We start from the raw sequence: 26,757 nt of genomic DNA, 5'->3' as shown, positions 1-26,757 counted from the left end.
AGCTGTTTGTACCAGACATTAGGGCTCTGCTATGCAGGTATTATGAATATTTTCTCCTAATCTGTTTTTTGTTTTTTAACAGTCTTGTCCTGCAAAAGCTTTAATTTCTGGGTACTCAAATCTGTCCTTTATTTTCCTTTTTAAAAAATTGTGTTTTTCTTCAATTTTTAGAGCTTATTTTTATATGAAGATTTTCATCTATCTTGTGTTTATTTTTGCACACAGTGTGAGACGAATTATTTTATTCCAAATAATGAGCTAATTGTCCGAATGCCAGGTCTTTTTTTTTTTTTTTAAAGATTTTGTTTATTTATTTGACACAGAGAGAGATCACAAGTAGGCATAGAGGGGGAAGCAGGCTCCCCGCTGAACAGAGAGTCCACATATGGGGCTCCATCCCAGGACCCTGAGACCATAACCTGAACCAAAGGCAGTGGCTTAACTCACTGAGCACCCAGGCACCCCAAAAGCCAGGTCTTTAATAATCTTATCTTTCTTCCCTCTAATCTGAAATGTCTTCTTTTTTTTTTTTTTTAAGATTTTATTTATTTATTAGACAGAAAGAGAGACAGTGAGAGAGGAAACACAAGCAGAGGCAGAGGGAGAGGGAGAAGCAGGTTTCCCGCCGAGCAGGGAACCCAATGCTGGGCTCACCCAGGCCCTGGAATCATGACCTGAGCCGAAGGCAGGTGTTTAACAACTAAGCCACCCAGGAACCCCTGAAATGTCTTCTTTATAAAAATCCTCATATATGCGTCGATTTGCTTCCAGATACTTGTGCCGGCATCATACCATTTTAGTTGCTGTAGATTTGTAATATGTTCTACTGGCGGGGTGGGGGATAAAGCAAGCCTTTTCGCCTCATTCTTTCACATTGTTTCCTCACTATTCTTCCATTTTTAATTTTCCCAATAAACTCGAAGATGAATTTTCCATAAGGAATTTTTATAATAATCACCTTGTAGATTAAAAAAGGAAGGACCTTGTCACGTTTTAAAATCGGCACATTACCAGCTCATCATGCAAAGGAACTACCCGGGTGCCAGGGGTTGAAATCAGGAAGGGCTCTGTGGGCATCCACTGGGCGAGGGACCAGGAGTGGGTAATATTTGGTCCTAGAGGTCAGGGGCAGTGGCTAGCCATTATTAGTCAGAGATGACCACCTCCCCCAAGGCAAAGTCTCCTTTGACTGGATCACCCTCTCCCATCCCCCTAGGACTCAGGCCTCTTTGAGGAGACCAGAAAGGCAGCAAGCTTCAGGGGTGCATTTTCATCCTAACAAGTCCCTACCCACAAGGAGGCCCTGGAATTAAAGCTGTCCCTCTTTCTGGGTCCTTCCCCCAAACTCCACCCAGAAAAGGAAAAATTCAGGGAAGGGGGCTGTGTCCAGGGGGCTAGGTTTTGCCTCCGAAACAACCCCAAATCTTAGAGTTTGAATAAAACACAAGTGTACTTCTCACTCTCATGATAAGTGCATCACAAGTAGGCTCAGGCTCAGTTTGGTACTCAGAGATCCAGGCTGATGACCGGCCATCTTGACTCCTATTTCCAGGACCTTCCCAGTGAGAGGGAAGGGCCATGGCAGATTATGAACCAGTTTTTAAAGTGTCCACCTGAAGGTGACCTTTTCTTTTCTTTTTGGCCAAAGTCAGTCATATAGGCATATGTAATTTCAATGTGCAGAAAATTAGTGCAACCCTACCATGTGCTGGGGAGAGGTTGGAAACACTGGTAAATGGCATTCATAATTTATCCATTAACTTAACTTTGATGAGTAGTCTTCTCTGTTATAGCTAAAGTAGCAACTACACACACACACACACACACACACACACACACCCTATGGTTATTGGGTTTTGGTAATTTGGAGAGGGTCAGCAATATCCTCTTATCTTGTTTTATTGTCATCCCAGCATTTGTCGTTACATACATACTCAATTTTAAAGTTTATTGTTTTTCTCTGTCCACAGTACAAGGTCTAAGGAAACAAGGAACTTGTTTCTTTTGCTCATTTCTGTATCTCCAGACCCTGGAATAATATTTGGTACATAGTAGGTGCTCATTAAATATGTATTGAATGGTTTGATATGAATATGTGTTTCATTTACTTAAGTGGGATATTACTGCATATGTTATTCTGAAACTTTGTTTCACTTAATGTCAGTTCATGTAAATACTTTGTCCTTCTTTTAAATTGCTGCACACTATTTTGTAGTGTGAATTACCATCATTTGTTCAGTCATTTCCCTTGTGGGGAACCTTGAGGTTGCTTTCAGATTTTCAATATTTTGAACAAAGCTGTAGCAAACATACTTACATATACTTTGGAGCACTTGAATGTATGCTTTTCTGAATAAATACTTACTAAAATAAAATGCTAGGGCAAAAGTTACGTGTGTCTTATGTAGCCTAAAAAGGTGGTGACAGGGGCGTCTGGGAGGCTCAGTGGGTTAAAGCATCTGCCTTCGGCTCAGGTCATGATCTCAGGGTCCTGGGATCAAGCCCCATATCGGGCTATCTGCTCAGTGGGGGAGCCTGCTTCCTCCTCTCTCTCTCTCTCTCTGCCTGCCTCTCTGCCTACTTGTGATCTCTCTCTCTGTCAAATAAATAAATAAAATCTTTAAAAATAAATAAATAATGAAAAGGTGGTGACAATTTACAGTCCTACCAACATTAAATGGGAGTGTGGCACCTCCTACAGTTCATCATTGATTTATTAACCATTAATTAATGCCCTTCCAGTCCTTCGGGAGACAAATGATTTTCCATCATGTGAATTCGCAGCATCCTGATTTCTGTGAAGCTCTGCTCATTTTTCTTACGTTTATTGGTCATTTGGCATCTTTTTCTCTAAATGGCCCAGATAAATAATTTGACCATTTTTCAGTCTAGACTAGACAACTTGCTTTTTAAAAAAATTATTTATTATTGCATTATAGATAATTTCTTTACATTTTTAAAAAGGTTTTTCTTCAATTTAAAAATAATTATCTTGGTAAAATTTTTGCTTTTGTCCTACAAAAGGCATTAGCTTTAATATAGTTGGTTATATTCTTTGTCTTTCCTTTACAGCTCTAGTTTTATATCTTTTTTTAAAGATTTTATTTATTTATTTGACAGAGAGAGACACAGTGAGAGAGGAAACACAAGCAGGGGGAGCAGCAGAGAGGGAGAAGTAGGCTTCCTGCTGAGCAGGGAGCCCGATGCGATGTGGGGTTTGATCCCAGGACCCTGGGATCATGACCTAAGCTCAAAGCAGACACTTAACACCTGAGCCATCCAGGTGCCCCTTCTCCCAAAAGTGACATTTTGCATATCTATAAAACATTATCAAGGGGTGCCTGGGTGGCTCAGTTGATATCCCATGGACTAGCTGTACCCCTGTTTGCTTAACCACTCACCTGCTGAGGGACATTCAGTGGCATGTTTCCATGGGGGTGGTTATTATAAATAAAGCAGCTGTGAACATTCATGTATGGGTTTTGCCATGAACCTAAGATTTTGTTTCTCTAGGATAAATGCCCAGGAGTGTGGTCACTGGGTTTTATGGTAATATATATTCAACCCTTTAAGAAAGTTCCAGGTCATTTTCTAGTGTGGCTGTACCAGGTATGTTCCCACTGGCAGTGCCTGAGAGATTGAGTTTCTCTGCATCCTCTGAGCCTTGAAACTCTCAGTATTTTTTATTTTAGCTATTCTAATTTGTATCTCTTGTGATTTTAATTTGCCTTTTCCTACTGGCTTGCGATGTTGGGTATCTTTTCCTATGCTTGTTTTAATGGCCTGTTTTGATAACTAGTGGGCAAGTTGCCTATAGGATTCCTGCCTTCCCTGACCTTGAGAGGAAGAGCTGACCTTGTCTGTTCCCTGAGGCAGGAATGCTCATCTCGGCTCTTCTACAAGGAGGAAATGACAGGGGACACGTATGATTTGACCCCAGTGGTCAGGAACACAGGCTCAGGTGGTCTCCAGAGGCTCACTGAGGAGATGTGAAGCTGCCAGCACCACATATGACAGCTGCCACCCTTCCTCCAGTCTACACACCCCAAAACACTTTTAATAAAATCAAGGCCTTTGGAGATGGAGTTACTTGGGTGTTGTGACAAAGTTCTGAGACAGGTCTCGTAGTTGGAAATAACAGGACTTGAACAAAGGGGACCCAATCAACGGGGTCACAAATACTACCTCCCCACCTTTTCGGAATGTAGAAAGTACCAGTCTCCTAGATCATATGGAGGATAGGCGGGGAGTGGGTCAGATTTACCCTCTAGGGCAGAGATTCTAGAAGCAGAATCCAGAGTGGTGAGGCTCACAGGAGTCCCTTGCCAGACAGCACATCCCAAACTCAGGTCCTTTCCTGTACCCCTGACCAAAGTTGTTTTTTTTCTTTTTCTGTATCCATGACCAGAGTTCTCGTCATTATAACCTATCCACTGAATCATTACGCATTACCAAAAGATGGTCTTCATAAGGTAAATGAGGGTATTTATATAGCCGATGGAATAGTGTCGGTGCGGCCTCAGCTAAGTTACTTAAAATGTTTTCCTCCACTTCCCTATCTGTAAAATGGGACTAATAAATAGTTCAGCTCCACTGAGACATTAGGAGGGTTTGGGTGCGTAGAACAGTGCCTGGCCCAGAGCACACATGGCAGAGGTGTCTGTTTTTATTACGCCTAAAACATGAGCAACCCCGCCATATGCTTCTAGAGGGAGAACACAGATCATCTCTGCCCCTATAATTAAAGCTGAGGTATAGATAGCAAGCCCCCCTTCCAATTCACATTTTACTTTTGCCGCACATTTAGTTGTTGTTTCTCAATTCTTTGAGTGGGAATATCTAGTGAACATAGGCTTCAGGGATTTCAGCCACTCTTGAGGAGGCTTCAAAATATTGGAGACCCTGTGCACAGATGGCATTGGTTTAGGACCCAGGAGGGTGGTCCTATTGCTCAGAACTAGGTACAAGGGGAGTGGTAGAAATCTTGTCTCTGGAAGGCACTGCAGCAGCTTGATGTGGTGGCGGTGGTCCTTGGGCTCTTTCCTGGGGATCCCAGCTCCCTAGGCTGCCCCCCACCCCACACTGGCTAGCTTCCTCATGGATCCCAGGAGGGTCTGTGGACTGAGTGTTCCCCCATGCATGCACATGCCAGCACAGGGCTCAGGACCTAGTCCTAGATGTCTCCTCCAGTAAGCCTTAACTGAGTGATCAGGTCCAGTTCTAACCCATCCCTTCCTCTGCACTTGAGGACTTGGTATATCTCTGTCCATTTGTCCTTCTACTCTGCCGAGGGAACAGAATTCTGGCTGAGTCAGAGTGAGTCCTTTCTGCCCAGACTATGGTAGAGGACTTGAAATTTGTAATGAGGCCCGTTCACATATATTTGCCCAATAGATACAACATACTGCATTGGATGATGAAGGAAGCTCAGCCCAGAGAGGGTAAGCCACTTGTCAGACACCACATTGCCAGACCCAGGAGGAAGAGCTCCCCATTAGATCACACTGCCTCTTGTGAAGATGATTGTTGGTGGTCTAACTCCTTGCCTAGTGAACTAACTGGCCTCTTTTTACGGCCCCTGCAGATGCCAAGGGGACCATCCGGGAGATCGTCCTGCCTAAGGGCCTGGACCTAGACCGGCCCAAGCGGACCCGCACGTCCTTCACGGCTGAACAGCTCTACCGCCTGGAAATGGAGTTCCAGCGCTGCCAGTATGTGGTGGGCCGGGAGCGCACTGAGCTGGCCCGTCTGCTGAATCTCTCCGAGACCCAGGTAAGCCGGCAGGGCCAGGCTACTCCACCCGTGACCTGCAAGCCTGGGGACTTTGTGGGGGTGTGAGGCCTTGTGGGCTGCTACTGGGAGACCCAGCTTGGGAGGACTTCAGACATGTATCAGGGAAAAGCTGAGAGTTAGAGGTAAACCAGAGCAGTAAATACAGTGGGAACAAGAGAGCACTGGCGCCAGTAGGCCCACAGGGGGCCTTCTGAATGCATCTGCCACTTTGGGGTGGGATATGAGAAAGAGCCAGAGAAATAGGAAGGAGGGGGTCCAGGATGCAGGGAGTGAATCGGGGGTGTTGGTGCAGGAGGGACCTTGCAGGAAAGGATGGGGAGGGGTTGGCTTGCCAGGAGAAAAGATTCCAGGAAGAGAAGAAACATCAAAGAACTGAGTTGGGGGGTGCCTGGGTGGCTCAGTGGGTTAAGCCGCTGCCTTCGGCTCAGGTCATGATCTCAGGGTCTTGGGATCAAGTCCCGCATCGGGTTCTCTGCTCAGCAGGGAGCCTGCTTCTTCCTCTCTCTCTCTGCCTGCCTCTCTGCCTACTTGTGATCTCTCTCTGTCAAATAAATAAATAAAATTAAAAAAAAAAAGAAAAAAAAAGAACTGAGTTGGGGACTTATTTCCCCATTCTGGGCCTTCCCTCTGCCCCCCCTCCATACATACCCTCCATACACACCCTTTATCCCACTGTGCCTCGGAAGTTCTTGCTGGAGAGAAGGAGTCTGAACACCTCCTTCACCCAGGAAGGGCTTAGCATTTTAACAATAATAAGCTTGACCCAAAGGAGAACCTTTTGTAAAGTCAGCATGCATTCTGTGTGATTGGAGGCATTTCAAGCTGTAACAGATGCATGATAACAATAATGGTAATAATACCACTGAGGACCTGCTGTGCCCAGGAGCTGCTCTGTGGGCTCTGTGCAGAGTAATTCACCAAGGCCTCCCAGCAACCCAGTGCAGTTAAGTCAGGGGTGGCTGCTGTCCTGCAAGCCTGGGCCATCTCCACCTGGACCTGTTTTCTTGCAGCTGCCAGTCGCAGACCCCCGAACCACCCGGCAGATGGCCCGGGGCAACAAGGACCCTTACCCCAGCTATGCTCAGTACAGAGGCTGGCAAGCCCGGCTCTGCCAGACAGAGGGCTGCAGTGGCTGAGCCAGGCCAGAGCTCCTGGAACGAAATGAGGCAGAGAGTCACCCCTCTGTACCTGCCCCTCCCTATCCTAACTGCCCTCTGCCTGGCCTCGCTTTGCCAACACACTATACCTGGAAACTCTGCTCCTTCTCTGTCCTCATCCTTCCCCTGCTCTGCGCCCTAGACACCATAGTGTACCTACCCTTGATGGTTGAGGGCAAACCCCTCCTCTTCCAGGAAGACTTCCATAAAACCTCCACCTGAGAGACCCTTCCATATGGTGTGTAGCGTGTGTGTGTGTGTGTGTGTGTATGTGTGTGTGTTGGGCACTAGCTAGCATACACTTCCGGGGGACAAGAATGTGTTTGAAAGCCACATCTCCTTTTCAGGTCTCTTTGGGGAGCTCAGCACACAGCTGGGCAAACAGAGACCCCCACCTCCACCCAGGGAATCCTCAACTTACTGACTCTTGCTTACTCCCCTCCTTTCTCTTTCCCCAGCCCCAGCCCTTGTAGGTCCTATAAGGCACAGCTGACCTTTACCTTTACCGGGTCCTCTGTACCAGGCTCTAAGTACTAGAGGTGGCCTAACTCCTGTCGTCCTCACCACGACCTTGTGGGAGGGGAGGGAGGTATTTCTTCAGACTGTACTTCTGATGCCCAATGTGTGGTGTTTCCCAACACCAAGAGCAACCAGTTCTCCCATTGTTTCCCACCAACTGGGTGTCAAACTAGTCAATTCAGTTCTGACGCAGACTCCTGCAGTGAGCACAGACACCGCCACGTAAGGCTCAGTCCCACAGGACAATCTCCCATCTGGTGCCAGGTGCAAGTCCCCCCTGGGCCACCTGTACTTCTTACTGGCCAGCTGGAAAATTGGGGGTTCCCACATCTCCCTCTTCGGGTTTGGCGGTATGTTGGAATGACTGGCAGAACTCAGGAAAACACTTCACTTTCATGTACAGGCTTATTGTAAAGGATAGAACTCAGAAATAGCCCAGTTTGGGGCAGGGGAGAGAGACAGCCAAAAGAGATCCATAGAGCAAGCTGTTGGGGTGAGGGTGTTCGAGGAGCTTCTGTACAGTTTCTGGGTGTGCCAGACCCCAAGACTCCCACATGCTTATCAACCCAGAAGCTCTCTGAATCCTTACTGTTCAAGAGTCTTTATAACCCAGCCCCCTTGCCTTCCTGGAGACTCCAAACCTTTAATCATGGGGGGTGGTGTCTTTCTGGGACCAGTGCTGCCACCTGAAACTGTGCAGGGCCCACCCTGAGTCACCTTGTTAGCATAATCTCAGATGTAGCTTAAAGGGATCCGTTATCAATGACAAAAGACACTCCTATCACTCAAGGAATTCCCAGGGCTTTAGGGGCTCCCTATCTAGAACCAGGGACAAAGGTCAAATATGTTCACTTTTTAAAAAATTTTTTATTTTTTACAAACATATATTTTTATCCCCAGGGGTACAGGTCTGTGAATCACCAGGTTTACACACTTCACAGCACTCACCAAAGCACATACCCTCCCCAATGTCCATAACTCCACCCCCTTCTCCCAGCCCCCTCCCCCCAGCAACCTTCAGTTTGTTTTGTGAGATTAAGAGTCACTTATGGTTTGCCTAAATATGTACACTTTTTAAATACCAGAAGAGGCCTTTATTATTTTTGCTTTAAAGAGAGGAGAACTGAGGCACAAAGAAATTAAATAACATGTTTAAAGTTTAAGGCAGGAATATTTGGGGAAAGTGGTTGGCTCAGTCAGTGGAGAATGCGACTCTTGATCTCGGGGTCATAAATTCAAGGCCCACACTGGATATAGAGATTACTTAAAATATTTTAGGGGCACTTGGGTGGGTCATTTGGTTAGCATCAGCTGTTGATCTCATCTCAGGTCTTGATCTCAGGGTCATGAGGTCCCAGCGTGGAGCCTACTTAAGAAAAGAAATCTTGAAGAAAAATAAAAATCAAGTAGGCACATACATTCATTAGTTCAACCAATTTTTACAAAAAGATGGCTTTATGGGTAGTACTATCCCCATTTCAGGAAACTCAGAGAGGTTAGTAACTTGCTCTAGGTTATATAGTTAAAATTCAGTGGAATGCTCCATATAGTCACCCATACCTCTGTTCAAAAATATTACCGAGGGGTGCCTGGGTGGCTCAGTGGGTTAAGCCGCTGCCTTCGGCTCAGGTCATGATCTCGGAGTCCTGGGATCGAGTCCCGCATCGGGCTCTCTGCTCAGCAGAGAGCCTGCTTCCCTCTCTCTCTCTGCCTGCCTCCCATCTACTTGTGATTTCTCTCTGTCAAATAAATAAATAAAATCTTTAAAAAAAAAATTACCGAATACTTACTACATACAGGTACTGTTCTCGGCACTGGAAACATAGCCCAGAGCAAAACAGACAAGGCACTTAGCCTCATAGCAGCTTCCATTCTGCAGAGAAAGACAGATAGCATTTATTTATTTATTTATTTATTTGTTTGACAGACAGAGATCACAAGAGAGGCAGAGAGGCAGGCAGAGAGAGGAAGGGAAGCAGACTCCCTGCTGAGCAGAGAGCCCCATGCGGGGCTTGATCCCAGGACCCTGGGATCATGACCCAAGCCATAGACAGAGACTTTAACCCACTGAGCCACCCAGACGCCCTGACAGATAGCATTTAAAGAGTGATGAGTGCTATGAGGCAGATAAAACATGATAAAATAGAGACTAGGGGGTCATCAGGGAAAGCTTCTTTGAGGAGATGGGCTGAGGTGTGAATGACAGAAAGGAAACAGCCAGAGGAAGAGCCAGAAGAAGAGGAGTCGAGACTCAGAGTAAACTGGCAAGACCTGGAACTAGCATAGAATGTTCTGGAAGTGTCAGAAGGCCAGTGTGGCTGGAGTTGGAGGGTAATAGGGAAGATAGGTAGGGAAGAGCAGATAGTGTTTAGGGGCCACAGTGAGGTGTTGAAGAGAGGACTGGCATTTTACAGAGATCATTCTGACATCTGGAGAATGTGGATGAGAGGGCAAGGTGGGGCCACTGCCATGTTGTGTCAAGCTCCGGGTGATGGTGAAGGAGAGAAGTGAACTGATCCGAGACGTACTCTGATTTGGAGATAGAGCCTGTTAGGACTTGCTCATCATGAATTATGTCCACTGGGCAAGTGAGAGAGAACTGGTTGGGACTGGAACAGATGTATGTAGAAAAATGGTCACATATGCCACATCCCACATGGACAAGTTGAGAAAGCCGGGGAGGAGCAGGACAGTGGGAGAAGAATCTAGAGTTTTGTTTTGGATCAGTTCAGTCTGAGATCCAAGTGGAAATGTCAGGAAGATATGTCTGAGTTTTTTCACGGGGTTGATGTTTCTCTGATTTACCTAACTGTCTTGGTCTGGGTTCTTCTGGGGGAAAGGATAAGAGATTCCTTCAAGTGTGCTCAAATGATAGATGGACTTCTAAGGGATGAAACAGGAGGCACAGTCTTGTGGAAATCCCAAAACAGGAACCATGGTGTAGCAGGCCTAGTAGAGAGTGGAAGCTGAAGGTCATTTTGGAGCTGAGGGCTTCAATGCTAAGTACAGCCCTGCCCTCTAGAGCTCCCAACTATGCCCCCCAACTGCTCTCCAAGCAACTGCCTCTGTCCACTTCTCTTCCTCCTGCCAACAAGCATCTTTGCCCTCTTCCTGGGTATCAGGAGGGTCCTAATTCAGGCAGAGAGAGAGCATGGGCTTACTCAGGGCCCGTTCTCATTCCCTATCTCCTCCTTAACCTCTATATGCCAGGTAGGTTGTCTGCACTTTTAATGAGAGCCCCTTTATAGGACCTGGTGGACAGAACAGCGAAGCCTTCCCTCTCCACCTGCCTACAGAGTTCTGCAGGCTGAGGCATTCTTTAGATGTAGGGACAGTGAACCAGGCAGGACACAAGTGACCTCTGGCCCTGGCCTTGCCGAGACCCTGAAGGCTGGAGAGCAGGTGGGGGTCTCAGAAAGAGCTATTTCTTGGAACCATCAGAATCACCTCTCCCCAGCTCCCCAAAGCGACATGTGCTCTTCCCCACATCAGAGAACTAGGATGGTCCCACTTAGCCCAGTTCTTGCTATGTTTAGAAACCCCCTGATACACTTCGTCCCCATGCTTCATTTCAAGGAGAACATATGGTGCTTGGTTAAACCAGTGTTTCTCAAAGTGTGGTCTGCAGACCACCTTTGTGGAGAACCCCTGAAGTCCTCATTAAAATGCAGATTCCTTGCTCAGATTCCACGCTCAGCCCACAGGTTCCAAGTTAGAATTTCTAGGGAAGACCTAACAACCTCTGTATTTTTCAAATGATGTGGTACCACACTGCTGGAAAGACTTCAGCACCTGCCAGACACTTTACTGAATTCACTAGTGTTAGCTCGTTGAGTTATCACCCCAAACCTATGAGGAAGCATTATTACAATCCCATTTTAAAGATAAGGAAACTGAGGACCAGAGAGTTTAAGTAACTTGCCCCCATGCCATTCTCACTAATCAAGGAGAGGCCGGAGTTGAATCCGGGTCTGTCTGACCCCAAGATCTTCACTGTCTTGTTTGCTAGTCCTACCAAAACATCTACTGTCTTGTAACTCTTACCTGTAACTCTTGACCTGTCCATTTGCCCTGCGACTGGTGTCTGAGAGGTAAGTGGGTGAGTTTTAGGTATTCCTGTTTCCTCAGCACCTGGCAATGCCGACATGGGCTGGATGCTTGCTGTTTATGTGTTGTATGAATGAATGACTAGAGGCAGAGCCGGAAACAAGAAAAGACGTGGCTTTGGAGAAAAGGAAGGTGGGAGGCTAGCTCCAGGACCCCCGTCACTCGGCTGACCTGGGGGACTTTTTCAAGGCCAGGGCCCCACACAGGCTGGAGGCTGAAGACAAAGGGCCACATCCCAATACTGACTTGGTCATCACTTAGCTTGGATAAGAGCAGCTCTGGCTCCTCGACAGTTACCTCAGACCCATACCCATCACCTCTGCCCCAGATGACTTCATCCAGAACCGCAGAGTAGGGGGTAATTTCCAGGTTACAAAAACCAGGGCCATTGCAGATATGCAAGTACTGTTAATAGGTTTGGGCCCACAGTCACAGGAAGCAGCCTCTTCTTCTTCTTTTTTTTTTAATTTAAAGATTGATTGATTGATTTACTTGACAGACAGAGATCACAAGTAGGCAGAGAGGCAGGCAGAGAGAGAGAAGGGGAAGCAGGCTCCCCACTGAGCAGAGAGCTGATGTGGGGCTCAATCCTAGGACTCTGAGATCATGACCTGAGCCAAAGGCAGAGCTTTAACCCACTGAGCCAGCCAGGAACCCCAGGAGGCAGCCTCTTAAAGATCAATGCCATTTCCAAATCCACAGTGAGGCTTGGGGTTTAAGGCCAACCATGAGCCCAGAAAGGGGGACAGATGATCTCCCAGAAGACATCTCCCTAGTCCTGGCAGCCGGCTAGAAACCACGCCCCTAGGGATGCCTGGGTGGCTCAGTTGGTTAAGCGGCTGCCTTCGGCTCAGGTCATGATCCCAACGTCCTGGGATCAAGTCCCACATCGGGCTCCTTGCTTGGCAGGGAACCTGCTTCTCCCTCTGCCTCTGCCTACCACTGTCTGCCTGAGCTCGCTCGCTCGTAACAAATAAATAAAATCTTAAAAAAAAAAAAAAGAAAGAAAAGAAACCACGCCCCTCCCCTCGTGTGTGACTCACCGACTTACTGACTCGCCCTGTGGTCCCTTGCAGGTAAGAGGGCCCCAAGCATTCACTGAGTTCCAGGGGAACCAGGAGAGGGAGGAGGCAGGATGGCAGCCTGCAGGGAGACACAGCAGGGCACCAAGAAAGCAAGGGGAGGCCAGCATCAGGAAGTATGCTTCTGCACAGGATCCAAGCCCATCCAGTATGCCATCGAATTGGGCCTTAAAGGATCTGTACCCAGATTTACCCCTGAGAGAGGGTGGCCCTGGTGGTGGGATTGAAAGCTTCCTAGAGGAAAGTGGGGGGGACGAGCCCAGAGGCTATGAGCCTGTCTCTTACTTGTTTGCTGAGCCTTACAAATTGGCCCTTTAGGGACCGTGGGACTGATGATAGGAAGTAGATGGGCCTGGAGCCTCACCCCGACCTTTGCAGCTCCAGTGTCTTCTACCCCAGTTCACACACCAGAATCACATCCAGAAAGTTTTTAAAAATATGGATGCCTAGGCCTCCCCCTGTAGAGATTCTGAGCTGGGATGAGGCAGGGGCATCCAGCTTTGCTAGAAAATGACTCCAGGTAATCTCAGGGATTGACAGCCCCTGATGTGGCTCATAAGGGCCCAAGAAATGGGCATGCCAGACCCCAGCCCCGCCTCCCCTTCCCTCTTCCCCAGGAGACTTCCCAGACCTGGGGCCAACGCACATGTCCCTCTCCCTGCTCCCCTCCCAACCCACCCAAGCTTTGTCATTCCTCATGGATCACATTCTTGTTATTGCCACTCCCTTTGCTGCCAGGAGTGGGTCAGGGCCACCCTCCCCCTGGACCCTCAGCTTCCCCAGGACAGGAATCCTGACTTCTGGGTCTGTCCTCTCCCCCTAGTTCAGAGCCAGGAGCTCACATTCTGGGTAGGCCAGGCACCATGCGGAGCCATCTACATGGACTTTCTTATCTGATCCCTGCAACAGCCCAGGTATTTTTGTCCTCATTTTTTTTTTTTTAAAGATTTTATTTATTTATTTGACAGACAGAGATCACAGGCAGGCAGAGAGGCAGGCAGAGAAAGAGGAGGAAGCAGGAAGCAGGCTCCCCGCTGAGCAGAGAGCCCGATGCAGGCCCCGATCCCAGGACCCTGAGATCATGACCTGAGCCGAAGGCAGCGGCTTAACCCTCTGAGCCACCCAGGCGCCCTTTTGTTCCCATTTTTGAGATGAGAAACTGAGCTGGGGCATTCTTGGGTTGGTACCTCCGTCCTACAAGAGCCACTTCCCCAAGGGTCTGGAGGGACCCTTTCGTGGAGTTCCAGGGAGCGACAAACTCAGGAAGGTTTTCTTTCCAGTGGCTTCCTTCAGCCATACTTAGTCGAATGCCCTTGACCTTCCCTTACTGCTATCTCCTTCACATGTCACCTCTTCAGAGAGGCCGTGTTTGCCACCCACGAAGTAATGAGCTAGTCCCCTCCCCTCCCTCTCCCCCTCCATCCTGCAGCCTTTGCCCAAACCAGTGTCTCTCCAAGTGCGGTTCTCAGGGCTGGCGTCCCCCGCAAACTGTTCCCTGTCCAGGACGCGTCAGGGGCACAAAGTAAGTGTAATTCGTTTTAATTGTATTTGACAAAAACATTGGTCCACAACAGACTGGAAACTTTAAGGCGGTTCCTCAGGACGAATAATTTGAGGGACACTGCCCAAAGCCCTTCACGCCCCCTGCCAGTCACGCTGTTGTCCTTTGCCCTTCTTCGTCTCCGGCTCTCCCTCGGTGCTGTCCCCTCCGCACCAAGGATTTGCTCTGCTTTCATCCCTGCTCATTCCCCGCCCCCCACGTCGAGAGCACCGCCCAGCAGGTAGTAGGCACTCAGTACATAGCCACTGAATGAATGATTGAGTGAATGAATGAAGGAAGGAATCCCTCAATCTCAAGTACATCCCATAACCTTCTGGTTATTTCTATCACTGAAACTCGGTCCGGTCCAATTTAAAACACCAGACTCCTGTCTATTTCAGATCTCTTCTTCCTCCCCTTCCTGACTCAGAACAGGTCTGACTCACCATTGGGGGCGCTAGAGGGGTGGTTGCTCCTAGGAGGTGGGGTCTCCAGGCATCGCCCCAGGGGGCCTCCACTGGGCCCTCATCCTCACCCAGCCAGCCCTCCCATTCCTGCCTCCTCTTTCTTGCCTCTGGGCTCCTTCCCCAGAGCCACAGGAGTGGCTGGCCTCCCTTACACCCTCGCAAAGCTGGAGTCCACCAGCAAGGCCACCCCATCCTTTTTCTCTTGCGCCCTCCTCTCGGTGCCCCCCCACCTTGTCCTGCGGGCACACACCGCCCCAGGCAGCTGCCAGCCTCTGAAACTTCCAGGCCAGAAGCAAGCACAGCCTTTGCACTCCTGGGCCACAAATCTGGGCGCAGCCGTGCTGGGTTGACAAGCGTTCTGGCTGGGGAAGGAGTTCAGACTCTCCTCTCAGGCCCTTCCAGTCCCTACAAATGATTCTTCCGTGCTCCTGGCCCCTCCCCGTGAGGGGCACACCCTCTCCTTCTCACAGTGGGGAGGAAATCCCGGCACCATGAGGGCTGACCACTGAGCTTCGCTCCCAGCCTCCACTTTCTTCTACAGACTAGAACGGGGCCTGGAGCAAAGGTGTTGGGTGGTGGGAGATGCTGTTCCTGCCTCCTCTCCTAGACCTAGACCTGGAGAAAGGGGCTCTCTCTGCCCCCCCCCCTTTTAAAAAGATTTTATTTATTTATTTGAGGGAGAATGAGTGAGAGAGAGAGCATGAGAGAGGAGAAGGTCAGAGGGAGAAGCAGACTCCCCAAGGAGCTGGGAGCCCGATGCGAGACTTGCTCCTGGAAGTTCGGGATCATGACCTGAGCCGCTCAACCAACTGAGCCACCCAGGCGCCCCTCTCTCTGCCCTTCTTTTGGTGGCTGCACTTAGATGTGGAGGACTTGGCACCTCTTCGTCCCCAGGTTTGAGTGTGTGGCCCTTGGAAGCCCCCTTGGCAGTCTTCTGTATGCTGTCACACCTGGTGTTGCCTTAGGAAGCCTGGCGGCCTTTATAGGGCATGAGGGGGGAGGTGGCTGCAGAAAGGTTCACACAGATGGGGACAGAAAGCTCCCTTCAGAGGCAGTGTGGGGGTCGAGACCAGGAGCAGTGGGATGGTCCTCACACTTGGCAGCTGATCCCTGCCTGGGACCCCATGCTTCCCCGGGCCCCTTCTCGGGCCATGCTCCTCCCTATAAGGTGAGTGCTCTGCGAGCCCACAGATGCTGCCTACTGGGAGTCTGTGTCCACCTTCTAGATCACACCCCATGTCCATGATCTGGAGGGTGGGTCCCTTACTGGTTCACCCCGAGCAGGCTGGTGTGGGAAGACCTTAGTGACATTCTGGATGCTCTTCTCTCCCCCTTGTGCTCCACCCTTGCCCCCCCGCTCCCCACTCCCTGGCCCTCCATGTCCTCCCTCTCCTTCTCTCCTCCCACCAACCCCCTCTTTGCTTCACCTGTCCCCTCTCCCTTTCTGGCACCCCTCCCCACCCTCTGCCCCAAGGTGAAGGTCTGGTTCCAGAACCGCCGCACCAAGCAGAAGAAAGACCAGAGCAGAGACCTGGAGAAGCGGGCGTCCTCCTCGGCTTCCGAGGCCTTTGCCACCTCCAACATCCTGCGGCTGCTGGAGCAGGGCCGGCTGCTGTCCGTGCCCAGGGCCCCAAGCCTCCTGGCGCTGACCCCTGGCCCACTGGGCCCACCTGCCGGCCACAGGGCCACCTCGCTGGGTGACCCCAGGAACTCCTCCCCGTGCCTCAACCCATTGACCTCGGCCTCGGCTTCGGCGTCCCCGCCACGGCCACCCCCTCCACCAGCGCTCTGCTTTTCCACGGCTCCTGTCCTGGACCTGCCCGCCTGCTATGAACTCAGCTCCTCAGCCTTTGAGCCCTACAGCCGGCTGGAAAGGAGAAGGGGCAGCCCTGGAGGTGGCAAGAAAGCCAATGTTTAAGCCTCCACCACCCTGTGACACTGAGTCCCCAAGCACGGCACCGTCCCTGCCTGCCCTGCCCCGTGGGCTGCCCCGGAGCCCGGCTCCCAGAGCGGGGGGGAGCAGCACGCGTCTGGCCCCGCCAGCCCCCCAGCTCAGAGACTGTCCACCGGAACGCCTTGGTCCCGCAGCTTGTGTGTGTGAGTGTAGTGTGCGTGTGTGTGCCTCTCACGGAAATAAAAGGAAAACAATGACAAGAAGGGAAACGGAGCCCCCACAGCACCACCGCTGCCCTCAATCCCTTCTTTCCTTCTCACTGGGAAGAAGAATGGGCTGAGCCTGGGGAGCTCTAACGGGGGGGGGGGGGCAGTGGAAGCTGGACCCATGTTCACAGTTAAGGGAAGGATCAGGTACCACACGTGTGGGAGGACAGGCACTGCAGGCCTACTCCCAATTAGAGCTCCCACGTGGGCATTCCAAAGCCCGAGAAGACAACACTGACGCATTGGTTGGTTAAACATTGCTCTTTGTAAGCTCCTCCTTGAAGCAGAAATACCTAAGAGGTGGAAATGTTAAGTCCCCAAGAGGGGTAAACAGTGAAAGGCGGAATCAGGATCCAGAGTGTTAGACAGGGTAAAACCAGGCAAGATCCCACGTGCCCCAGAGTGCACGACCCCCACAGTCACCACCCCCACGGTTACCACGGTCTTTTTCTTCAAGTAAGATGCTTGTGTTTAACTTTTTGTTTGGCAGTGGCTGTGGATTTATAGCAGGTTGCAAAGAAATCTTTGTATCCTTCGCCCTGTGTCCCCCAGTAGTTGCATTTTCCATAAGCGAAGTTTGCTATTGGGAGCAGGAAATGGATGTGGGTACTGTGTGGGCATGGTTACCTGTCATTGTATCCCCTAGGTGAGCTTTGTGGAACTACCACACTGCAGTCCGGTTGCAGGGTTGCCAATGACCACAAAGGTCCCCTCTGCAAAGTACCCCACCACACACATACCCCCAGGAGATGTTGAAAGAATGGAAATTCTGAGAGAGGGACCAGGGACCCAAAGTGGGTCCTCAGGCCAGAGGTTGGAGGTGAGATTTTAACCTTTGGGGAAGAAAAGCTTAAGCCGGTCCGCCCTAGTCTGCTCTGGGGAAGACATATTTTGGTTTTGGATTGGCTGGCCTGAGTCACCCGGACAGGGGTCCCCAGACAACCGAACTTCCTCCCTTCCCTCTGCGTTGGCGGTACAGTTTGCCAGCTGGACATCCTGAGTCTGGAATGAAACATGGGAGTGACCAGGGCAAACCTTCCGTTCAGTGGATTGAGCCACTACCTCATGCCCACCTTCACTTGTCCAGCAGGCCTGTGACCCCATGACTCTTTAAGCCACTAGATACCAGGAGGATTCCTCCATTTGTACGTTCTGCTCTGAGCTGAAAAATGTCAGGATAGGTCTGTGGCATGACACTGAGCAGGTGAAATATAAAAAGGTAAGACAGTCCTAGGAATGAATGGAGGGAGACTTGCCCCGGCTTCCAGAAAGCTCTCAGTATTATGAGACAGAAAGACTTAAAGAGACCAAAGTCTGATGGAGGAGACACAAACTCAGCTCTCTGGAGGCTCAGAGTCTAGGGGCAGTGATAAGAGACAGTTCTCCAAAAGGGCATGACAAAGGAAAGACACCAGATGAGTGTCTGAAGCCTTCCTACAGGGAAGGCTTCCTGTAGGAAGTGGCCCTGAAGCTGGCACAAGAATGGGGAGACAGTGAGGAAGAGATGTGTGGAGAGAGCAGCCTGCCAGAAAGTGCATGTGGTGTGGAGACCAGGAGGAGATGTGGTCTGGAGCAAGGGGAAGAGCGGAGTTCACACTGGCCACAGACTGGGGGCAAACGGACACCCAGATTCAGAGGTTAGAAGGCCAGCCATACCCCTGCACTGCTACCCTCCTGGCAGCTGCTGCTGGCCATTGGCTTACATCCCCTCCCAGATCCGGAAGAGCTTCTGGACCAGAGGCCGGTTTCCCTGTTTACAGTCAACTCAGGGAGGAGGGGACTGGTGAGGGGAGGGGTGGCCTCTGGGGCAGTCTGAGCCGCCCTCTCCAGCTCCTCCAGCTCCAGCTGGGCCTCAAGTGTTGCATTCGCCACAGCAGGCTCCTGTCCTCAGCTCCCAGCCAGCCGCCTCGCCATGGCCATGAGGGTAGACAGTAGGCCCGGGGGAGTCCCTGGCAGTGGCTGTGACCTGGGCACAGCCCGAGAACATATGCAAGCGGTCACCAGAAACTACATCACCCACCCCCGTGTCAGTGAGTACAATCCCCTCAGGGGGGTGGGGGTGGGCGCTGCTGGGTGGTTCTGCTTCTTAGGCTCAGGGAAAGAGGAGGATCTGAGGCAGAGGAAGATCTAGGGGGCTCTCGGTCCAACAGAGTGACACCATGGGCCGCCCCCGACAAGGGACCATCTCTGCAGCTGGGGGATGGGGTCCCCAGCCCAGGCTACTCAACAGGAGAAGGCAGGAAACTTGCAGGAAACTCTCAGTCATCTCCCTTACCCTGTACTGAGACCCCAAGTCCAGAGAGAGCTCCCCACTGCCCCAAGAGTGTGTGTTTGTGATACATGCTTTGTGTGAATCTGTGTGTGTTGGGGGGGGGGGGGGGCGTTGTGCGTGTGCACCAGGACATTCAGCACAAGGAAATGTACCATCAGGTGTTCTCAGGGAATGTGTGTGGCAGGGCAGGCTGTGTGTGCTTTCTCGCGGTGGGGACATATGTGCCACTACGTGTTGTGTCTGCAGGTACATGTCATGCGTGCATTTTGGGGAAGGTGTCTGTGAGTCTAACCCAGGGCAAGGCGCGTGCCTGGGTACTTGTGTGCTCCCACCTTCACTTAGGTGGGGATGGGCGTAAATATGTGTGTGACCGCTTGCAGATGGGTGTGATCAGAGTGAGGAAATGTGGGACAGTGTGTGTGCACGCTTGTGGGTTCAGCGCGAACGTGTGGGTCCGCGCACGCGTGTGCGTGCTCATGGGGAGAATGTGGGTACATGGACAGGTGATGTCAAATGTCTGTGTAGGGACAGCCCAGTGTATGCCCTTGCAGGACTCAGAGGGGGCCACCCCGAGGTGTGTCCAGATATCTGGGACACAGAAACCAGTAAGGCTCTGAGGACCAATGGGGGTACCGGCTACATCTCTCCTTGCCAAGGTCATTCTCCAATTCTCAGGTTCTCAGACAGCCCAGCTCACTGGCATAAACCGGCTTGGCCAGGACGGGCCACGGAGAGCTGGAGGCTCCCGCCAGGGCCAGGGCATGTGAACAGAGAAGCTGGCCCAGCACAGCCTCCCGCCCTCTGTCTGCTGTTACCCAGGCCGCAGGGGGAGGAGCCGCCCGACGGGGCAGCCAGGTCTGCGTTGAATGGGGCTGGCAGCCACCCAGAACAGACCAAGTGCAGTGTGGTTAGGCCCCATGCGGAGGAACACAGCAGGGGGTGTGCAGGCACCTCCAAGGGCCTGAGGCAGGCACTGAGGGGTGGAGCACATTCCTGCAGAGGAGAAACTGAGCGGGGCCAGATTTAGCAAGGAGGCCCTGCAGGCCCAGCCCTGTGGAGGCACCCAGGAACCGGGAAGCGCTGAGGCCTTGATACCCCCTGGGGCAAAGCAGGGGTCATGAAGGCCGGAAAATACCCCAGCCGGCCCCCCCACTTGGGTCCGGAGCCCAGGCCTGGTGGAGATCTGAGCTCCTCCCCCAACTACCCTTCCTTGCAGGGTGCCTTCCCAGGGACCCAGACAGGTGCCACCTCACCCCAGGGCTCCCTCCAGCCGGTTCCCTCCGGCCCGCACCTTATTTAGAGTCAACAAGGCCTGGTACAGAGAAACACCCAGGAGATGGGACCCAGGCTGGGACCCAGGGGTGGCAGTACCCTCGGTGTCTGTTTGTGTGTCCCTTCACGGGGCCCCCACCCAGGTGAATGTGTCACACCCAACAGCTGACCTGGAGACAAGGTTCTGCTGAGGGGGAGCCCCTCCACCCTCCACCCCACTGGCTCTTCTCCCCACCAGCATTAAAGTTGTTCCTGCACTGTACCTGCAGTGACAAAGGCTGCACACCAGTGTCCTATAGGGTACCCCCCAGGGGCCAGCCCCTGCCCCACTGACAGCCTCCCCAACCCAGGATCAGATCTGATTCCTCAGTGTGCTTCTGTGACCACAGCTTTCTCCAATTCCCATCCCCCTTCTCCTCTGGGGCCTGAGGGGTTTCCTGCCTGAAGGTTGTGGAGGGGGATTGGAGGAGGAGGGTGTGGGGGGGGGAGAGGGCTTGTGCAGAACTATAGCTGTTCGCTCAGGTCACTGAGGCAGGTCTCCTGTGTCTCTCTGCCCATCTCCCCCAGCCTGGCCTCTGACCCCAGAGGACTCTGGATTTCTGGGCAGTAGAACTTTATGTAAAGATAGAAGGAGCCTAGGAGGAAAGGTGGGGGACCAGAAGGACAGGGATGGGGCAACTGGCTTCCAGCCTCAGGGCTTCCTCGGCCATGGGTGGGGTGAGTCCAAGAGAAGGCTTCCTGGAGGAGGAGAGGGACCAACAGGCCTGAGGCCTTAAGGGTGATTCCACTGCAGTGGCTGAGGGAATGAGCCAGAAAGGTGGGGGCAGGGTAGACTTGAATGGGAAGGGAATCCCAACAATATGTGCCCTGGTTCAGAAGGGACCATTTGCCTCCCTGAGAGCTAGAGCTCTTTCCCCAAGGGGAGGAGGTGGCAAGGATTATTTTCCTGTTGCATGGGGCAGAAGATGCTAGGCAGGGCCTGGGGGCGTGGGGGGAAGCAGGGGGGCAGGGTGCCGCAGGAGCAAAGCTTGGACCCACAGGCTGTCAGCCCAGCTGGAGGGGTAGAGCCGGGTCAGATCACCCAGAGGCTGGAGTGCCAAACCTCCAGCTTTGCCGCCTGACTCAGTTTCCTCAACGGAAAGGCCAGAGAGGTCACACTGAAAGAGTTCCACCCGGCTGGTCCTGGACTGATTCTAAGAAGCCTGGGCTTCCAGCCCCTTGCCCTCCTTCTGCTAATCCCTCAGGAGGGGATCAGGGAGGAGGTTCGGGACCTGCTGCCCCGGGCTTGCCCCCACCCCAGCCTCACGCCTGGGCGACTGGCTCAGCCCTCTCCCAGGACGCTGCAGGTGTGGCTGGGCTGGCCCTAATTAGTGGGCTGCACGGAGCCCCGCTGAGCCTTTGACCGGGAAGGCCGAGGGGAGATGGGGGCAGGGAGGGGCTCCAAGCCTGTGGCCCTAAGTGCTACCCGAAGTGTCAGCTAGGACAATGGAGAAGGGGAGGGGAAGAGTGGAGGGAGGGAGTTTCTGCAAAGTCTCAGGAAGGCCTATTGAGGGAGTGCCCCTCAGAGGTCTTCCGGGCCAGCCCCCTGCCTCCAGCACTACCCACCCCCCTGCACCTCACCAAGGTTGAGAAGTAGGTGCCAAGGCTGGGGGCAGTGCCACAGGATGCTGTCTGATGTGTGGTGTGCCCCAGGAGAAATCAGCCAACCTCTGGGCCTCCGTGGTCCACAATCAGCTGGGAGTGGGTACACACAAAAAACCCAGCTTCTGTCAAGGACACCATTGGCCCGGCCCCCACTTTGGCTGTGTCCAGACTAGACAGCCTCTAAGGAAAGATAGGCTCCAGTCTGACCTGGGAGGCAACAGAGCTCTGGTCTGAGGGCAGAGACATGACCCATCTCATTAAGGACCACAGGCTGGAGAAGAGGACACCCTCTATCCAGGGTGTCCCCTGAGGGCTGTGGAACTTCAGTGGGGAGCAGAGCCAGGGGGCTGTAGAACTAAGTTAGGGGCTGGGTGTTGTGGGATATGAAAAGCCATGCTGAACAGCCAGAGTGGCTTTTCTGCAGCCAAAGGGCCCAGCCTGTGGAGGGTGGACTCACCTAGCAAGCATTTAGAAACCCCGAGAGAGAGCGCGAGACCAGTGCCTCTGGAAACCCAGTAAGCTGGTTTATGGCCCAGGCTGGTGGGATGAGCTGGGGGCTTACAGACCACACACTGGGCACCCAACCCAGGGCCCTCTGAGCTGCTCCCAGCTGCTTACCACTGCTTTCCCTACCTCAGGTGCCCTCCCCGAGGTAGCTCTGTGGGGATTTCCACCAGACTGGTTTCCCAGAAAGAAGCTGTGAAATGGAAGGGAGGAAGTTGAAAGACTAGACTCAGAGGCAGAATTGGAAAGAGTTCCCTGGGGCTTTGTGGACCTTGAGCCCCTCCCCACCCCAGCCCACCCACTCTGCAAGTTGCTTCAGCCATCTCAGCCCTTTGGGCCAGTCTGGTATTTTCGCTATAGGGCCAACGGGAGGCCAGCTCTTCCCAGGGCTTTCTAAAATCAGGCTCTGGTCTGCTCTGCCTGGTCCCTTGGGGTGGCCTAGAGAGAAGCCTCACTGGATAATGCAGGAGGAGGGAGAAAGGTGGGCGAAGAAAGTCAGCAATGGAGCCAGAAGTTGGGCTGTGAGGGTCACCCAGCAGTGCAGGGACTGGGGCCGAGGCAGTGGTTCTTGAGATGGGAGATTCCAGGGGCACCTGGGTGGCTCAGTCGGTTAAAAGCATCTGCCTTGGGCTCCAAGCATGATCCCACGGTCCTGGGATTGAGTTCCTACTTGGGCTTCCTGCCCCCAGGGGAGTCTGCTTCTCTCTCTCCTTCTACTTCTCCCCCTGCTCATGTGCTCTGCTGCTTGCTCAGTCTCTCTCAAATAAATAAGATCTTTTAAAAAAAGTAAGATGGGAGATACCAGAGCTTGCTTGATGGGAGGGCCAACAGAGGAGGAGGCACTGGCCATTTCCCCTAGACAGCAGTCATCCTGGAGCCTGGACCCTGGGGCCAGGAAAGGTGGGTCTAAGAGGAAAGGTTGGATCCTTTCTCCCCTCTTCCAGAGGAAGCTGAAGGAGTTCCCGCCACTCCAGGGCCAAGCCCAAAAGAAAGGGTCTTCTCGTGCCCTCCTGTTCTTGAGTTTTCCTAGCAGTCTCTAAGCTCAGAAGAGCCTTGCCCAGCTGGTCTCTCTAGCCCAAGTCCCAGTGTGACCACTGAGCCCCAGACTGGGGAGGGCTTGACATGGGGGCATTGAGTTTCTCTTGGTGTGGGGTGACTTGGTGACTTGGCACCGGGCTTGCACAGAAGCATGAGGGCAAGTGGCTGGGAGCCAGTGTGGTCTGATGGGAAGCACAGACTGGGATCCCAGCCCCAGCTCTGCCACGAGCATGCTGGGTGACCCTGGAATAGGCTTTTCACCCCCATTCTACTCCCCTTTTGAGAAGAGGGTTAGAACAGGGTTCTTCCAAACTGTGAGTGCTCCCGTGACCTTACAGACACTCTGACCATCCTGCCTCGCCAGGGTCCCTCATCTCAGCTGTCCCACTGGTGCTTCACAGGGAAGAGATGTATATCCCAGGGTCATGGGTGAGGGAAAACCCCAGGGGTTCCCAGCTAGCCTCCAGCAGAAGCGAGATAGGCTTCCTGTCTGGCTGTCTGTGGCTCTCCTATTGGGGTCCCCAACACTGGAGTTAGAGGCTCCCTGTAAGCTGAGCTCATGTCCCCATTTTTGGTTTTCTCCAGCCACTAGGACTGGGATGTTCCTCTTCTTCCTCCTTCTTTGTCATTCTTTCCCCTCCCCCACAGGCATCCAGGGAGCCCAGGTTGTCCAGGACCCTCCCTGGCAAGGCCTCATGACAAGGCAGGGACCCTGGTTGATTCTTCTCATCAGTGCCTGCACCAGCCCCCACCACCCCCACGCAGGCGCACAGGTGCACGGGCGTACAGGTGCACGTGTGCGCAGGCGCGCAGGCACAGTGCTCAGTCAGTGTCGAGTGATCCCAGAGGGCCACAGAGGGCAGTTCACTCATCCTCTCTAGCTGGGGGCCAGAAGCTTTTGGAAAATGCTGTGGGTCAGAGAGGAGGGGGTGGGTAGGATGGGGGCTGAGGCCGGAGGGGAAGCAGCCTCAAGATAAGAAAGACTTCTGGATGGCTGAGGGGGAGGAGAGGACTCTGAGGGGCCTCTGCCCTTGCCCTGGCCCTCCCCCAGCCTCCTGCAGGTGTCCAAGCCAGCGGGGGGCCCTGTGGGCAGGGGCATGACCCTTACAGCAATGGTGGCTGGCCCTGTCACAGCTAATGACCCTGACAGCCCAGACTGGGAAGGGGGTGGGGGTGGTGCACACAGGGAGGGAAAGCAGAGGATGCCTCTGTGTGTGTGTGTGTGTGCCTGGGTGTGAGACCCTCACCCACCCCCACCCCTCCCCCCAGCCTACAGGACTGTGTGCAGCGTCAATGGGCCCCTGGTGGTGCTGGACCAGGTCAAGGTAAGACTTCTATTTCTTCCCAGGCCCCAAGGCCAAATCCTGTGGGCCCGCTTGTCCCTTCTAATTCCCTGTCACCCGTCCCCACATTCTTCCTCCCCAGCTCTCTCCCCAGCCACCCTGGTTTCCCTTCCTGCATTTTCAGTGCACCCCCATTGCCTCTCTGGGCCTTCAGGGACCCACACCTACTGCCAAGGAGCTAGGCTGTCGTGCCTCTTCCTTTGGCAGTGTGATGGTTGTGTTGACCTTGCTTCCATCAGCTGCATCCTTTCAAAGGAACAGAAGGCAGAGGGGCAATGCCAGCTAACTCTTGTCCAGAGCTCAAGGTTTTCAGAGGCTTTTGGAATATCTCAGCCTGGGAACCAGCTGTGCTGTGAGTGGGACATAAAGTGGGTCTCCCGGAAGGAAATGGGATGTTGGCTCCTTTGTGTCCCCCGGGGAATGGCAAGACCCTGGCAGAGACAGACAGCGTTTTGAATCTGGGGTTGGGGATTTTTTTTTTTAAGATTTTATTTGTTTATTTTATTTATTTATTAAGATTTTATTTATTTATTTTAAGATTTTATTTATTTATGACAGACGGAGATAGCGAGAGAGGAAACACAAGCTAGGGGGAAGCAGGAGCGGGAGAAGCCAAGCAGGGAGCCCGATATGGGGCTTGATCCCAGGACACTGGGAGCATGACCTGAGCCAAAGGCAGGCGCTTAACTAAGACTGAGCCACCCAGGTGCCCGGGGGTTGGGGATTCTTAACCCATCAAGGGCCCTGTCAAGGTATGAGATCACTCTGCTGTCCCCTTTCCACCAAACAGTTCCCAGGCTCCCACTGCATGTCCCCCATCCCAGACTGGGAAACTGGTGCCACCCTGGAGTCATCCTTTCCTGCCCAGTCCCTCATTGCCAATGATCTTTGAGCAGTCTCCCACCCCAGCACTCCCTGATTTGGCCATGGCCTCCGAGCCCCCAGCGTGGGGCCCTCCTGTCCCCCATGTTTCCCCTTGCAGCCTGAACCCCTTCATCTCCCTGCTTCAGACTCCTCTAGAACTCCCAGTGCCTTCACCTTACAGGCCCTACATTCTGTCAGGGCTCCTGCACACCGCTCCGCTCTCAGGCCACTTCCCCTCCTCTCTGCATGGAGCTGCCATTTGATGTCTTTAGGCCTTTGCTCATATCTTCCCTCTGCCTCTCCAGCTACCTTTCCCCCATACCTTCCTCTGACTTACCCCTAGGACTGGCTGAGAGGTCACTTCTAGATGTCTCGCCCAGGTCCCCGGGCAATGAGCCTGTGCCTCCTCTCCCTCTTCGTACTGTCCCCTGGGCAGCTCTGTCAAGCCATTTGAGCACCACCCGGCCACATGTCCTCTCACTGCCTCCACAGTGTCCCTCCCATTGCACATTACTCCTATGTCCCTGGAGCCCCACCCTGCACCCAGTCCATTGCGGGTGCTCAGTTTGCTCAAAGGAAGGGTGAGTACATGAATGAGAGGCATGAACGAGTAAGTGTTAGAATAACTAAATCTGACCCTCTCATTCCCGGAAACCGGATTCCGAGTTCATACAGACCTCCCTGTTTTTTGGTTTTTGGTTTTTGTTTTTCAGGCCTTCCCATCTGACCCACTAACCTTGGGGAGGCTGTGGGAGGGAGTGTGATGGAGTGCTTATGTGTGTGCATGTGAAGGTGGGGCGCCCCCCCCTTGCAGTCTGACTCAGACTCCCTAGCCCACCCTTCCTACTAGCTACCTGTCAATTCGAGATCAGCAGCATCAGTACTACCTGAGGACTTGTTAGAAATACAGATTCTGGAGGCACCTGGGTGGCTCAGTGGGTTAAAGCCTCTGCCTTTGGCTCAGGTCATGATTCCAGGGTCCTGGGATCGAGCCC

General features: G+C 52.6%; 2 protein-coding genes across 2 annotated transcripts in view; both read left to right on the top strand.

Moving 5' to 3' along the window:
• VAX2 (ventral anterior homeobox 2) overlaps positions 1-16,886 on the top strand; it is a 28,183-nt gene extending 11,297 nt beyond the window's left edge. The window contains exons 2-3 of the mRNA XM_059407769.1: positions 5,585-5,772; positions 16,140-16,886. Of these exons, the coding sequence (XP_059263752.1) occupies positions 5,585-5,772; positions 16,140-16,583 (632 nt within the window). The 3' untranslated portion in view covers positions 16,584-16,886. The remainder of the gene's footprint in view (positions 1-5,584; positions 5,773-16,139) is intronic.
• A 1,732-nt stretch (positions 16,887-18,618) lies between these two features.
• The window catches only part of ATP6V1B1 (ATPase H+ transporting V1 subunit B1), a 29,340-nt gene continuing 21,201 nt past the window's right edge, over positions 18,619-26,757 (top strand). Inside the window, exons 1-2 of the mRNA XM_059405892.1 lie at positions 18,619-18,855; positions 24,825-24,880. Of these exons, the coding sequence (XP_059261875.1) occupies positions 18,738-18,855; positions 24,825-24,880 (174 nt within the window). The 5' untranslated portion in view covers positions 18,619-18,737. The remainder of the gene's footprint in view (positions 18,856-24,824; positions 24,881-26,757) is intronic.

Source organism: Mustela nigripes, chromosome 7 (assembly GCF_022355385.1).
Source record: "Mustela nigripes isolate SB6536 chromosome 7, MUSNIG.SB6536, whole genome shotgun sequence".
Classification (NCBI taxonomy): Eukaryota; Metazoa; Chordata; class Mammalia; order Carnivora; family Mustelidae; genus Mustela; species Mustela nigripes.
This window is presented reverse-complemented; position numbering and strand designations above follow the sequence as displayed.